This window comes from Malaclemys terrapin, chromosome 11 (assembly GCF_027887155.1).
Source record: "Malaclemys terrapin pileata isolate rMalTer1 chromosome 11, rMalTer1.hap1, whole genome shotgun sequence".
NCBI lineage: Eukaryota > Metazoa > Chordata > Testudines > Emydidae > Malaclemys > Malaclemys terrapin.
The window spans coordinates 18625179-18640076 of NC_071515.1; the positions used below are offsets into that span (position 1 = coordinate 18625179).

General features: G+C 44.1%; 1 protein-coding gene across 6 annotated transcripts in view; it reads right to left on the reverse strand.

Annotated features, from left to right (window-relative positions):
- The window catches only part of ADAM23 (ADAM metallopeptidase domain 23), a 188424-nt gene that overhangs the window by 153501 nt on the left and 20025 nt on the right, over positions 1 to 14898 (reverse strand). For all 6 annotated transcript variants that reach the window (XR_008446698.1, XM_054044551.1, XM_054044552.1 and 3 more), the window contains exon 3: positions 2004 to 2080. Coding sequence is in view for 5 of the 6 variants with exons in the window: in XM_054044551.1 (XP_053900526.1) it covers positions 2004 to 2080 (77 nt within the window). In the remaining variant the exon portion in view is untranslated. The remainder of the gene's footprint in view (positions 1 to 2003; positions 2081 to 14898) is intronic.

Consider the following 14898-nt stretch of genomic DNA (forward strand, 5'->3'; position numbering starts at 1 on the left):
TAGTCTAGAACACTGCAGCACAGGTGACAGCATGTTCTAGCCACCAACTGGGGACCCTGGGGGTCAGCAGGCTTGTACTCAGGCAGCTAGCCCAGGCCTCAACATCCACACTGTTATTTCTTAATCGCACAAGCTCCAGCAAAGCTAGGATGTGTCTGTCTAACTAGGCTGGTAGGCACACTCCCAGCTGCAGTGTAGACATACCCTTAGGGACCTTAGAGCAGCTTTATTGCACAGATAGAGACAAAGCAGCTTGAGAATCACAGAGCCAATTACAACTTCCTCCTGCTCATTTCTCTCCTGCACACAGTGTATCGGTGCAGGAAATAAATCTGGTTCTTTTTATATATGTCATAATTTTTCGGCCACTTATGTACCAAGATGAAAGGCATCTTAATCTTAATGAAGAATAGTCTTTAAACAACTGAATTCAGTAACTTACAAATATCCTGGTAAACCACATAATTTAATATTAGTTAGTGCTACTGATATTTTAAGTCCTGTATCATCCCTTACTTAAAGTACATTTGTCTCAAATTGGCCCTTTATGAAGATATATGGAACACTATTAACCTGGTTAAGGCTCAGAATATACATTCCTTAATTGAAAACTGCAACTGTTTATCAGTTACTACTATTTATATCTGGTCTATCCAGGATTCCAGACAGCCCAGAAGGAAATGTCCCTGTTCTCAATTTAAGCCAAACCTAAGCTTTAGCTAGTGTTGTAGATGAACAGAGTAAAGTACAGTGATATGAATCAGGCATCTGTGTAACAATCAGAAACTGCCATTTTAATGGTAATTCCTAAAGAAAATGTAGCCTGACAACATGCATCTAGGACAGGAAGATCAAAGTGGCAACCAAAGATACAGGAAATTTCTTCCACTACTGTTATGCAGCACATGGCTTGCCAGTTTTCTTCCTGATTGCCTCCTTCTGCCCAATAGATGACTGCTTTTGAGTGGTGGACTGAATCTTGTACTGTATATAAAGCACTTAAGAACGAAAAGGATAACAGCCGTAATGTATATGTACTGAGACACTTTTCATAATTAATATCTAAGAGGTTTTGGGACCCTCAGTAATTACGATGTTTTGGCTCCTGAGCATAGATGCCGGAAAAGAATAGTGGGTGCTCAGCATCCACCAGCAGGCCTGTGGATCAGCACCTCCCCTTCCCCACACCTCCCACCCACCAGCCGACCCACCAATCAGCTCCTCTCCTCCCTCCCAGCCCCTCCCACCTGCCGCGGATCAGCTGTTCAGCAGCATGCAGGAGGTGCTGGGGGGGCAGGGCGAGGAGCCAGGAGCAGGAAGAGGTGGGGGAAGGGAGCGGGAAGAGGCGGGGCAGGGGCAGAGCAGGGTGAGAAGAGGCAGGGCGACGGTGGGGGCTTGCAGGAAGGGGTGGAGTGGGGGCAGAGCCTGGGACACAGCGAGGGCAGGAAGGGGCAGGGCAAAGGTCAGGGCTCGGGGACAAGGGGTGGAGTGGGGGCAGGGCCTGGGGCAGAGCGATGGCAGCAAGAGGCGGGGTTTGGACTCTGTGGAGGGGGGAACGGGGGGCAGATTCTGGGGCAGAGCGGTGGCAGGAAGAGGCAGGGTTTGGACTTTGTGGAAGGGGTGGAGTGGGGGTGGATTCTGGGGCGGAGCGGGGGGTCGAGCACCCCCTGGGAATAAAGGAAGTTGGCACCTATGTTCCTGAGACCCAAACTAAATTTATATTTATATTTTTCCTCTTTACATGCAAATATATTCCAACACTGATGAATAGGAACATATCCTTTCTTAAAGAAAGCTATATTTATAATACCTAGCTTAGGCAAGCTTTCCAACTTTCATGAATGTTTTAGTATATCAATGCATTTGGGTGGTGTGGTAGTTTTCCAAAGCTCACAGGATTCCACCTGCCCTACCCCACTGCCCTCTTCTTCAGAAATCGCTCTATTTCCAAAGAGACAGTCACAAAGAGCAGGAAACAAGGAAACCCACAATCGTACACTTACTTATTCAATGTGAGGTCAAGGATGAATTTGGAGCGGAAGGCCTCAATCTGGAAACTTGCCTGAGCCAGATGCACAGCCTGTAGACATGAAAAAAGAAGAACCTTTAATTTTCCTATATATTTAAAACAAGTCAAATCAGTCATCAAGATTTGTATTTTTTATTATAGTAAATTGTACAGTACAAAATAACTTATTTAGGATTCCCATAGAAATGTCTGCATATTTTTGTATGCCATTATTTGGATCAGTATAGTCAAGGCATAACAAGTCCCTACTACAGTATATACACAGTGTTCTAATTGCAATCACCTCATAGCACTCACTTATTCTAAAAAAGTATGAATAATTATAATTAAGGCCATTGTGATGCAAGCATGTAAATACAAAATCATGGCAAAGCTCATATTATACAGTATGCAGGACTCCTTCAAAATAATTTCCTCTAAGATCCAAGGCTTTGCATCTGTGGATGTATCCATGCTAGAGGTTACTAGATCAACAATTCTCAACACATTCATTCAATAGCTAGTCCCATATCTGGAGCTTTAAATTTCAGCTTTAACTTCAAATTAGATCTAGCTGCCAAAAACAGAATGTCCTCAATTCTCTAACCTGAATTATCAAGTCAATTCTCAATATTGTTCTAAGCGGGACTAACAATATCTGCAGCATATTCATACATTAGCTGGAAAAACAGGGTCACAACAGACTATCCAAAATTTTGTTTAATAAAAGATTATCATAGATACTTGTCCAGTGTTCCCTCTAATTTTTTACGTCCATGTGCGGAATTAATTTTGTTATGTGCACCAACATGGAGGTGATGTGTGACATGTCACCTTCATATTGGTGCACATAACAAAATTTCATGTGGTGAGGGTGGGGCCAGGGCCGAGGGGTTCGGAGTGTGAGAGAGGGCTCAGGGCTGGGGCAGAGGATTGAGATGTGGGGAGATGAGAGCTCTGGCTGAGTGTGCAGGCTCTGGGGTGGGGCTGGGGATGAGGGGCTTGGGGTGTGGGAGGGGGCTCAGGGCTGGGACAGAGGTTTGGGGTGTGGGGGAGGTGGGCTCTAGGGTGGGGCCAGGGATGAGGAGTTTGGGGTGCAGGCTGCCCAGGGGCTGCGGTGGGGAGAGATGACTTCCCCCAGCCCTCTCTCGCTGTAGCAGTTTGGGGCTGGGGAGAGGCACCTCTCCCCGTCCGTGGCAGCTCTGGCAAGGCAGGGCTGGGCCGAGACAGGTCCGCTCTAGGGCCAGGCCAAGAAAGCGCTCCTCTCCCCCGGCCGAGGCAGGTCCGCTCTGGGGCCGACGGGGAGGGGAGCCTCTCCCTGCCATAGCCCTGAGCCCCTGCGTGGGGCTTAAGAGGCAACTGCATGGCCACGCAGCTTAGAGGGAACGTAGCTTGTCACAATTTCAGGTTAACTGCACCTATATTCACCTTCCATGGTTTCTCAAGAGCACCCACTTAAAGGCTTCCAGCTCCCACCTGTCACCTTTCTCAGGCAGAGACCCATCTCACTCACTCCTGCCTGGAAGCTTTAAGACTGCATAGCTCCCTGGATTTACACTATGATACTCCCAGCAAGCCAGACAGGCCAGTGCCTGCACTTCCCTTTCTCTCTGAAGGCTATAACCAGCAAATTGTCCAAAGTTTTAAGTCACCACACAACCTCTTCTAAGCTAGCACATTTATTTTTAAAGTAAAAATATTACAGAGAAAACATTAAAAAAAATAAAAGAACCAATACTCTTAATCCGAATGTCTTTGCACTTTAAGGACCCTCTGTTTCTGCCCCACTTCTCCCAACAGTGCTGCCTTGTTGTGCAGTGGAGCTGAGACAGCAGTGCCTTGAGGAGCTTTTCAAGCACTGATATTTTCGGCTTTGTCTACACTACAAAATTAGGTCAACTTAATTGAGGTCAACCTACAATCACCGCAGTAATTCAATCGGCAATTGGTGTCCACACTACCCTTCTTCTATCAGTGGAGCACGTTCCCACCAGGAGCGCTTGCACCAACTGAAGTGGGGCATTGTGGGGCACTGACGGCGATGCAGAGCTCACAGCTGGAGCCCCTGATCTGCCGTGGGGTGACAGCCCCAAGCAGAGACCCACAGCATAGAGACAACCAGCAGTGAAATTGACTCAGCCATTCTCTGACCGCTCTGGGCTCTCCATTGGGAGCTGGGAGCCCTGGCTCTCAGCGCTTGGCAGCCAGGCTTGGAGCAGGGAGCCCAGGCAGCAGCCCAGCTGGGAGTGGGGAGCTGGGAGGAAGCAGGGCTCCCAGTGGGCAGAGGGAAGCCCAGGCAGCAGCCCACTAGGAGTGGGTGGATGGGAGCCCAGGGAGGCAGCTGGGCTCTAGCTGGAGCCCCCCACCAACACAAGGGTGACAGCCTGAGCTGTGAGCCAAGGTTCACAGCCAAGGTCCAAGGTTCACAGCAGGAAACTGCTGGAGCCGTGAAATTGACAAGAAAAATACAAGAGCAGGTATAAATACATGAAAGGATGGGGGTTGCTTTACCAAGCGGGAAGTCAGTCTAACGAGATAAATCAATTAACAGGATACCAAGGGAGGAAAAATAACTTTTGAAGTGGTAAGAGAGTGGCCCATTACAGACAGTTGACAAGAAGGTGTGAGTAACAGTAGGGAGAAATTAGTATTGGGGAAATTAAGTTTAGTCTGTAATGGGCCACTCTCTTACATTTCAAAAGTTATTTTTCTCCCTTGGTATCCTGCTGTTAATTGATTTATCTCGTTAGACCGACCTCACGCTTGGTAAAGAAACCCCCTTCCTTTCATGTATTTATACCTGCTCCTGTATTTTTCACTTCATGCATCTGAAGAAGTGGGTTCTAGCCCACGAAAGCTTATGCCCAAATAAATGTGTTAGTCTCTAAGGTGCCACAAGGACTCCTCCTTGTTTTTGTAGGAAAAGGGTGGCAGCTGGTTGAGCTATCTATGAAGTCACAATGGTCGCACTAAGAGTTACCTGAGCCTATCCATAAACAATATAATCATAACATTTAGATACAATTACTAATAACCTAGAATAATTAGAATATATATATTCTTCAAATGCAGCCTATGCACAAGATTTAAATTAATTTTGATTATGTGGAAAGTTTGATGAGCTTGTTATTCCACTGTTAAGATCATTCAGGATAAAGAATAGACTCACAATACATTTCTTAAGTCCTAGTTTATAATGAATTTTAACCCAAACAAATTAATAAATTTACGTGTACATTTTCAAAAAAGCCGTTCTGCACTCAAAGAATAAATGCTGAAAGTTGAGAAAGATATACTGTATTTTTCATACAATCCAGAGAGCCAAAATACAATTCAACCATAACCGCGGATTTGTGATTGGTGCCTCTATAATAATTATATACATGCACATGCGTGCACAAACACACAATTATTCTTCATTGCTTGTGTTACGGTAAAGAGTTAATGCCTAACCAAGATTTATATACAGCTATTCACAGCTTCTGCACCAGAGAGATTTTATGGTCCTGTCAAAAGCAAAAATCCTAGCTCAATCAGAACTATGGAACCACCATAATGAACAACCCTGGGATGAAATAAACATATTACTTTTATGTGTTTAGACTAATCTCATCATTCACGTGTGGCAGCAATGAGTCAGCGACTAGGTCACCCTAATTAGAGAAGACTAAAATAGTATTTCACCCTGGCAACTGATTTATATTATTTATAACAAGTTAGCATAAAGTGTTTTATTACTTTGTGTTTCAGCCATTATGATTTTATGTAATGTGCCTCATTCGTGGGAGGGGGAATATTTCTGAAGAATGTTACACACTATTGATATTGTTCTCTTTTAAAGAAATGCATTAATCCCTATCTTGTGGGACGCTGACATTCCAGTGATTTATAGTGCTAAAGTGTGATTTGAAATTCATTTCCTCTTATACAAACAAGTCATAGACCGCATACATCAAAATAAGAAAGGATATTCCTGGGGGGGGGGGCAGGGCTGTGCACTCCAGCAAATCAAAGCGAGTTCGATGTAACGTGGTTTCACCTATAACGTGGTAAAAACACTGTCCCGAGGACAGTGTTATATCGGTGTAGAGGTGTAGTTTAAAAGATATAAAAGGAAACTGTTTGCTTCCTCAGCACAAGTGCTTGTTATGACGACAAAGGCTACTTTCTAGCTGCAAAGCTGCAATATTACGCTAAACTTTCCTGCCGCATAGCGCTACCAATCAAATGCAGTGGAGCTAGCTCAAGAGGGAAGAGTCAGATTCTCTTTTCTATTTTTGCTGCCGCCAAAATAAAATTATATGAAGAGAGGAGTCCTCCCCCATTGCTCTGGTAAGACAGAATACTGTTAATCATTGTGATAGAGATTCATTGCACCAGGAGCAGTTCTGGGAATAATGTTGCAGTCTCTTGTATACAGCAGGATTCCAAGTTTCTCTCTCCTCTCTCTACATGCCCTAAATTCACAGACTGAAATAAGTAAATACATTATTCTAAATCTCGGATTTATTGAAGCCTAAGACTGAGCCCCTGCTGTCCGGGACTGAATCCAAAGCCCGAGCCCCCACTGCCCGGGGCTGAATTATTGGAATTTTCAAAAGGTCACAGAGGTCTCGTAAAAATCACAGATTTTTAGCCATAATTATTATATAAAAACAATATTATGGTTTCACTGAAATTCAGTTCACTCACTGAAAAAAAGCGGTATGAGTTTTTTCAGTGTATTGAAAAAAAAATAGTATGAATTAAGGACATTTTGTGAGTGTAAACTCTGATAACCCGACTTTTGCTGGTTCGTGCCACACCTCAGTAGTATACATGCATTTACTTATTTTACCGTGCCATCATAGTATTTTAGGATTATTTAACTGTAATTCAGTTGTATGAATTTCATAGAATTGTTGTAATTTAAATTTTAAAAAGCTAATAAAAGTTTAAAATCTGTATTACTTCCTTTACAGGCCAATATATTAAAAGTTACCAAGTTTATTCATCTGATAGGCCCAGGCATTTTTAAAAGAATAGATTTTTTGCATAAGTATACACATTATTTAACTGGTCAATATTAACAGTGTCTTTAGATCTCCTACTGTATATCCATTAGATATGGATTTTAACACTAAGTTTGCTGCTTTTAGAAATTCAGATTTTTAGTAACCGGCCTTGCCAAACATGTAAAAGGCAGATGTTGCATTTCTTATTTGGGCAAATCTCATGAGTCTGCTATTGTAAAAAGTTGGTCTCTTGATCCATATTAAAAAAGTGGATTTTTTAAAATTAAGAATCTAATGATTCTGAAGTATACCCATTTGTCTGTAAGTATATCTGGCTTTTTGTACATTTCTACTACTGCTGTGTACGTGCTAAAATTGTTATAAATGCTTAGATGGAAAAAAAGGTGTGTACGCATGTATCTAAGAGAGATAATTAGGCTTTTTTAAAAATTAGTTGTAGTTTATAAACTGAAACTGTTTTTGAGCTATATAATCTTAAAATACTTTTTTTTTTTTTTTTTTTAAATGGACTGTAGTGGGGCAGCTGCCCCACTCCTGAAGAGCAGAGGTTAAAAGCAGCTCTGGAGAGGGCTGCGGCTGTTAAAAAGGCTAGGCTGATTGGGGAAGTAGCCACAGTTGGACCACGCCCCAATCAGGCCACAGCTGGCCCTATAAAAGGGCTGTGAGCGAGGCGCTCAAGGAAGACTTTCTCTCTAGCTTTTGAGAGAGAAGGGCCTAGCTGCCTGGGAGCTGAGCAGGGTACCTAGGGTGGAGAAGTGCTGGGGAAGGGCAGAGGGAGCGGGGGAGCTCCAGCCTAGTAAAACCCCAGGCTGCAGGCCTTGTTAAAGGCCTACAAAAGGTACTGGGGCTGTAGAGGGGCAGCCCAGAGATAGGCAGGGGCAGCTGGTCCAACCCGCCTTGCCGATGATGAATGGTTTATAGACTGCAGTCTGCCCCAGGGAGCGGGAGCTAGATGGTGACTGGCAATAGCCACGGAGGCAAGGTGGGGATAGAGGGTTGGGGGTTCCCCGGGGTGGGGAGACCCAGACTGTGGGGTACTGCTTGGGGCAGAACCCTGATGTAGAGGGTCACCGGGGTCCAGGAGGGACATGGGGGCCAGTGGCAGGTGAGACAGTGGCCTGCAGAGGGCGCTCTGAGCTGTAAGAGCTAATTCCCAGGACGACCAACAGGAAGTGCCGTGCCGGTGAGTCCTCGCATTGCCACATGGACAAACTGGATTTTTGAGAAATAGTTCTTCCATGCTGAGAATCTGACTGCTAACCTTCAATTGGAGAATATTTTCCTGGCTATATTGGAGAAATAACCTATAGTGTGACTCTACAAAGAAAAGTGACTAAAATTTGCTCCAGAGATTTACTCCCTGAGTGTATTCAGTTTCATTTCTGCTGACTTTAGTAACTAAGGCCCTTGGTGCTTCAAAGACTTATGAACATGTTTAACTTTATGCACTGTGAGTAGCTCCATTGACTTCAGTTTAACTCCCATTGATTTTAACTAAAGCCAGTGGAAATTAGTGTAACCAAGGAAATAATTCAGCTCAAAAATATGTTCCTAGTATTCACTTGCTGCAATTTAAGCCCATTGCTTCTTGTCCGATCCTCTGAGGTTGAGAACAATTAGGAAATAGGGAGGCATAAGCCAGGGTCCGCCCAGCACGATCCACCGGGTCCGTAGCACAGCTCAGCTTCCCCAGCTACAATGCTCAGGTGCGGAACGGGGGGGCTCGGGCTTCCCTCACGGGCGGGGACCCCCTCGGCCACTGGGGGACCCTTCCTGTGGCCCCGTTGCCCTGCGCAGCTCGGAACCTGGCGCCGCGGGAGCAGTTTCCCGCAGGAACAGACAGGCCAGGGAACGTGCTTGGCGGCAGGAAGGAAGCTGCGGCCGGGGCTGCAGGGACCCGCGCTGCCGAGCGTCTGAAGCCCCCAGCAGGCAAAGGCTGCCGGGTGAGCGGGGGAGCAGGGCAGGCGGGGAAGTGCAGGGGCTGAAGGGCAAGTGGGGAGCCGGGGTCTCAGAGGCTGCAGGGGCGGGGGGATACAGGGGCAGGGCAGGCGGGGGGGGCGCAGAGGCTGCAGGGGCAGGGGGGTGCAGGGGCTGCAGGGCGAGTGGGGAGCAGGGGTCTCAGAGGCTGCAGGGGCAGGGGGGTGCAGGGCGAGTGGGGAGCCGGGGTCTCAGAGGCCGCAGGGGCGGGGGGGTACAGGGGCAGGGCAGGCGGGGGGGCGCAGAGGCTGCAGGGGCAGGGGGTGCAGGGGCTGCAGGGCGAGTGGGGAGCAGGGGTCTCAGAGGCTGCAGAGTGAGTGGGGAGCAGGGGTCTCAGAGGCTGCAGGGGCAGGGGGTGCAGGGTGAGTGGGGAGCAGGGGTCACAGAGGCTGCAGGGTGAGTGGGGAGCAGGGAAGCACTTAGCAACCCCCAACCAAGATCAGAGCGGGAGGGAGGAGGGGGAATGCAGGGTGCTCAGAGGAGGGGGCAGAGTTGGGGCTTTGGGGAAGGGGCGGGGTTGGGGTGGAGTTGGGGCAGGGCCAGACCCCCGTGGAGTGTCCTCTTTTTTCAGTGTTGAAATATGGTAACCCTACTGAAATGTGGTGTGCAGAACTGAACAATACTCCAGTTGAGGCCAAATCAGCATAGAGTAGAGTGGAAGAATTAGTTCTCGTGTCTTGCTTACAATACTCCTGCTACTACACCCCAGAATGATGTTTGCTTTTTTGGTAGCAGTGTTACACTGTTGATTCATATTTAGCTTGTGATCCACTATGAGCCCCTAGTATCAGGGGGTAGCCGTGTTAGTCTGTATCTACAAAAACAACAAGGAGTCTGGTGGCACCTTAAAGACTAACAGATTTATTTGGGCATAAGCTTTTGTGGGTAAAAACCTCACTTCTTCAGATGCATAGAGTGAAAGTTACAGATGCAGGCATTATATACTGACACATGGAGAGCAGGGAGTTACTTAGCAAGTGGAGAACCAGTGTTGACAGGGCCAATTCAATCAGGGTGGATGTAGTCCACTCCCAATAATAGATGAGGAGGTGTCAATTCCAGGAGAGGAAAAACTGCTTCTGTAATGAGCCAGCCACTCCCAGTCCCTATTCAAGTCCAGATTAATGTTGTTAAATTTGCAAATGAATTTTAGTTCTGCTGTTTCTCTTTGAAGTCTGTTTCTGAAGTTTTTTTGTTCAATGATAGTGACTTTTAAATCTGTAATAGAATGACCAGGGAGATTGAAGTGTTCACTTACTGGCTTTTGTATGTTACCATTCCTGATGTCCGATTTGTGTCCATTTATTCTTTTGCGGAGGGACTGTCCGGTTTGGCCAATGTACATGGCAGAGGGGCAATGCTGGCACATGATGGCATATATAACATTAGTAGATGTGCAGGTGAATGAGCCCTTGATGGTGTGGCTGATGTGGTTGGGTACTCTGATGGTGTCGCCAGAGTAGATATGGGGACAGAGTAGGCAACGAGGTTTGCTACAGGGATTGGTTCCTGGGTTGGTGTTTCTGTGGTGTGGTGTGTAGTTGCTGGTGAGTATTTGCTTCAGGTTGGGGGGTTGTCTGTAAACGAGGACTGGCTCATTACAGAAGCAGCTTTTCCTCTCCTGGAATTGATACCTCCACATCTATTATTGGGAGTGGACTACATCCACCCTGATTGAATTGGCCCTGTCAACACTGGTTCTCCACTTGCGAAGTAACTCCCTGCTCTCCATGTGTCAGTATATAATGCCTGCATCTGTAACTTTCACTCTATGCATCTGAAGAAGTGAAGTTTTTACCCACGAAAGCTTATGCCCAAATAAATCGGTTAGTCTTTAAGGTGCCACCGACTCCTTGTTGTTTTTATGAGCCCCTAGACAGTCATTTCCCATTTTGTATGTGTGCAACTGATTGTTCCTTCCTAAATGGAGTACTTCACATTTGTTCTTATTGAATTTTATCCCATTTACTTCAAATGATTTCTCCAATTTGTCCAGATCATTTTGAATTTTAACCTTATCCTCCAAAGCACTTGCAACCCCTCCCAACCTGGTATTGTCTGCAAACTTTATAAGTGTACGCTCTGTCATTATCTAAACCACTGATGAATATATTGAACAGAACTGGATCCAGAACTGATTCCTGTAGGACCCCACTCGACATGCCCTTCCAGCTTGACTGTGAACCACTTAACTACTCTCTGGGAATGACTTTTCAACCAGTTATGCACCCACCTTCTAGTAGCTCCATCTAGATTGTATTGCCCTTGTTTATGTTGCCTTTAGTGGATTTGCACAGAGGTAAACTGGTTGGAGCTTAGCAAACAGCTCTGATGTTGAACACGAAGAAACAGAATCTAACTCTCTTGCTCTCAGCTGTGTAGACTTCACCAGGCTAACAGGAGTGAAAACTTATTTTTGACACTAGTCAATAGATAGGACTCTGAACACACCCTGATGGCAGACTGCATAAAAATCTGTGATTACAGCAACGGGTCAAACAGTAGTCAAAATTTGGCTTGCAGAATCTTCATGACAGTGATGAAGTCTGTATCAGAAAGAACTCTGCCTTTTTCACAGATGCCAGGCTTGCAGACTCCACCTTGCATCTCAGTGAGATACAATAAATGGAACCCCATGATGCCATGAAGAACAGCTGCTTGAAACTGAAGCCAAGCAAGAACTGATGCTGGGGGGCAGTGGAAAGTATTTTCGATCATTTGCAGCCATGGTACAGTCTCCTTGGTTGAAGGTAAGCACACACAATTGGTCAATGAAGTCCATAGATTAGGAGGACTCTTGGATTCCTTGATGACACTAAGCTTTCACATAGCAGCATCCACAAGTATCACATTCTATCATCTCCGGTTGATTAAGAGACTCCATCCCACCTTGGTGGACGATGACCTGTCCTCAGTTATTCACACCTTTGTCACCTCTTGGTCAGACTGCAACAATATGATGGAAATAGCTGGGCTTGAAGCTTTCAGTGCTTAGGGAATTCCAACTAGCACAGAAAATTGCAGCACATCTCCTCCACAATACAGGCTACTGTGAGCACATTAAACCTGTCTTCTGCTCTCTACACTGCCTTCCCATAGGATTTTGAATCAAGGTCAATGTCTTGGTCTTTAAGACACTCCATGGCCTGGATCCAAGATATCTAAAAGACTACCTAAAATTATGGGTTGAAGGCTAATCAACAACAACCCTCCTCTGGCACAATAGGACTTTCTACAATAAGGGTAAAGCTCCTCTGGTACAGAATAGAACTTTCTATTCGTCCCAGGCTGTAGAATGAATTCCCCTAAGGACTATCACAAACTAACCACCTTCTGCTCCACATGCAAGGTGCACTTCTTTGACCTTGTCATCTCTAACATAAATACGTAAAAACATGTAAATGAGAAAAAAAAATACTACCAAAAGTAGACACTCCAAGGCACGTGCTTCTCTACTTCGGGAGATGATGAGAGAGTAAACACCATGTGACAGATGTTAGTCACATTGCTTAAATCAGTGCTGGAAAGTACTCAGATAACATGGTGAAGTTGGTGGTATAAGAACATATACATAGTAGAATTTTTGCAGTCACTTTTCAGAGAACCACTTACTTTTAAAAAAGAATTTATGTAAATACATATACGGCATACTGTAAAAACATGTTCAATACCTTTTTAGTAGTTCAGTTATACATTTATTAGTGTATCATTTAAAAACCCTCTTTATCATTATTTTAAATCAATGGATTAAAAAAAAAAGGTTTTCTGTCCCTTCTCCTCCCTGCCATTTGTAGAATTATGATATTAACAGGTTTTCAGCCATTCTGAAAAGCTCTCTGCTTGATCCTTCATTGAATTGGACAAATCCCCCAAAATATCTTCCTTCTTTGGGGTACCTTATGAAAAGTTGTCTTTTTGTCTCTTATTTTTTGTGAAGCCTGATTTTTTTAAAGTACTGTAGCTATAGGTTTTATTTTGTTCTTAACCATAATTCACTATATTTAATGATGATTATGGAACTCTTAATCCCTTTGTTTTAAAAACTATTTAACTTCAGTGTATTTACAATATTAAATATTCCAACAGTACTGGCCAAAAATCTTAAAAATTTGGAACATTTTAGCAACCTTAAAAGGTAATTATTATCTTCAGAAAGGAAGTGGTACTTATTTAAAGCTGTGATGTAACACTGCTTCACTGCAATTAGGTGATTGACCTGGGTCACTACGATAATAAAACAAAACAGTGCATTTTTACAAGATACCTCAAAAACAGTGCTACATTGGAAAGTACCTTCTCTACCAGTAATAGTCATAGGGTGTCCTGTATATCTTTAGTATCTAGAAAGCTGTTGCAAAATTAATTTATTTCTCACTAACCCAAAAATATTTAATAGCCATCTTCTGACCATATTTTTCACTTCATAGATCACTCATTTTTATGTGTTAATTAGTTTTTAGAATGCTACAACATTCTAAAGAACTCTTATTTCACCAGAGTTCTTATTATGGTAGGTAATCCTGACTTGCTGAATATTGGTGAAGATGTTCACCTACAAAACACTCCACCCCACTCCTTTTCTCTACTGCCATCTGTCTTCCATCCTTATGTACCCTAAATACAAACAGGTATAATATTGTAAAGGGCTAAGAAAATTAAAGAATTATTCAAAGAAAAGAGTCCTTTCACAATAAAGGCATTATCACATACCATGAATCACCCAATTTCCAGTTATCTGAGTTGAAATTTTTGAACCAGTCATAATTTCAGACTCATCATTAAACAGTGAAATTCACTGTAAAAATAACTGCAGGCTGCCACACTCCTTAAATCAACAGCAATACATATTCTTTAATATATCCATAAGAAAAATATCAGTTATGAGATTAAACTGTTACCATTAATCTCCCTGTGTCTCAGTTCCTTATCCATAAAATGGGGATAATAATACTTTCTTTTTCTTGCCCTTTTGTCTTATCTGCTCAGATTATACACTCTTTGAGGAAGGGTGTATATGTGGCTGTGTGTGCACGTGTCATACAGCACAATGGAGCCCTGATCTCAGTTGGGGCCAATAGGAATTCCTGTAATAACCTAAACAAGATGACTTTTAGGTAAAAAGATCATCTCTCCTGCAACAGGAACTATGCCAATTCTCCTTTCTCTCAATTCCACAGATCCAGAATGCCGCAAATACTGCTCTGACACAGTTCTGCATTGGAGGGACAAACTACAGAGAAAATCCTTGGGGAAATGCACAACCATTTCAGGCCTGGAGCTGTCCCCATTTAAATTCCTCTTAAACAGCTATATCAGCCATACTAACTATACTGAATCAGCTTGATCTGTAACAAAAGATATATAAATAGCCTATTGTTATTGCTCTTCCCTTCACCTCTGTCTCTTTATTTTTCCTTAGATTGAGAGACCCTCTGAGCCCATCATTTTTTCTGTGTTTGAAAAGCTTCTAGCACATAGTGTTTAGTTATCTGGGTAATGCCCAACATCTGTTACTACAGTTCATTGGCTGTAGCAGTGGAGTGGCCATGCAGCCACTTGCTCCACACCCATACACCAGGCTTAAAGGTGGAAAGGAGTCCTCTTCCCTCCCCTCTACAACCTCTTAGAGTATGTGTATACTGTAGTTGGGAGCATGCATCCCCGCTTGGGTTGACAGACACACTAGCTCTGCTATATTTAGCATGCTAGCTTGAGAAGTGGGGGCAAAAGACATATCTGGCTTCAAGACTAACCCTGATAAGTTTATGGAGGGAATGGTATGATGGGATAGCATAATTTTGGCAATTAATTGATCTTTGATTATTAGCAGGTAAATATGCCCAATGGTCTGTGACATGCTCAGGGTTTACTGATTGCCATATTTGGGGTCAGGAAGGA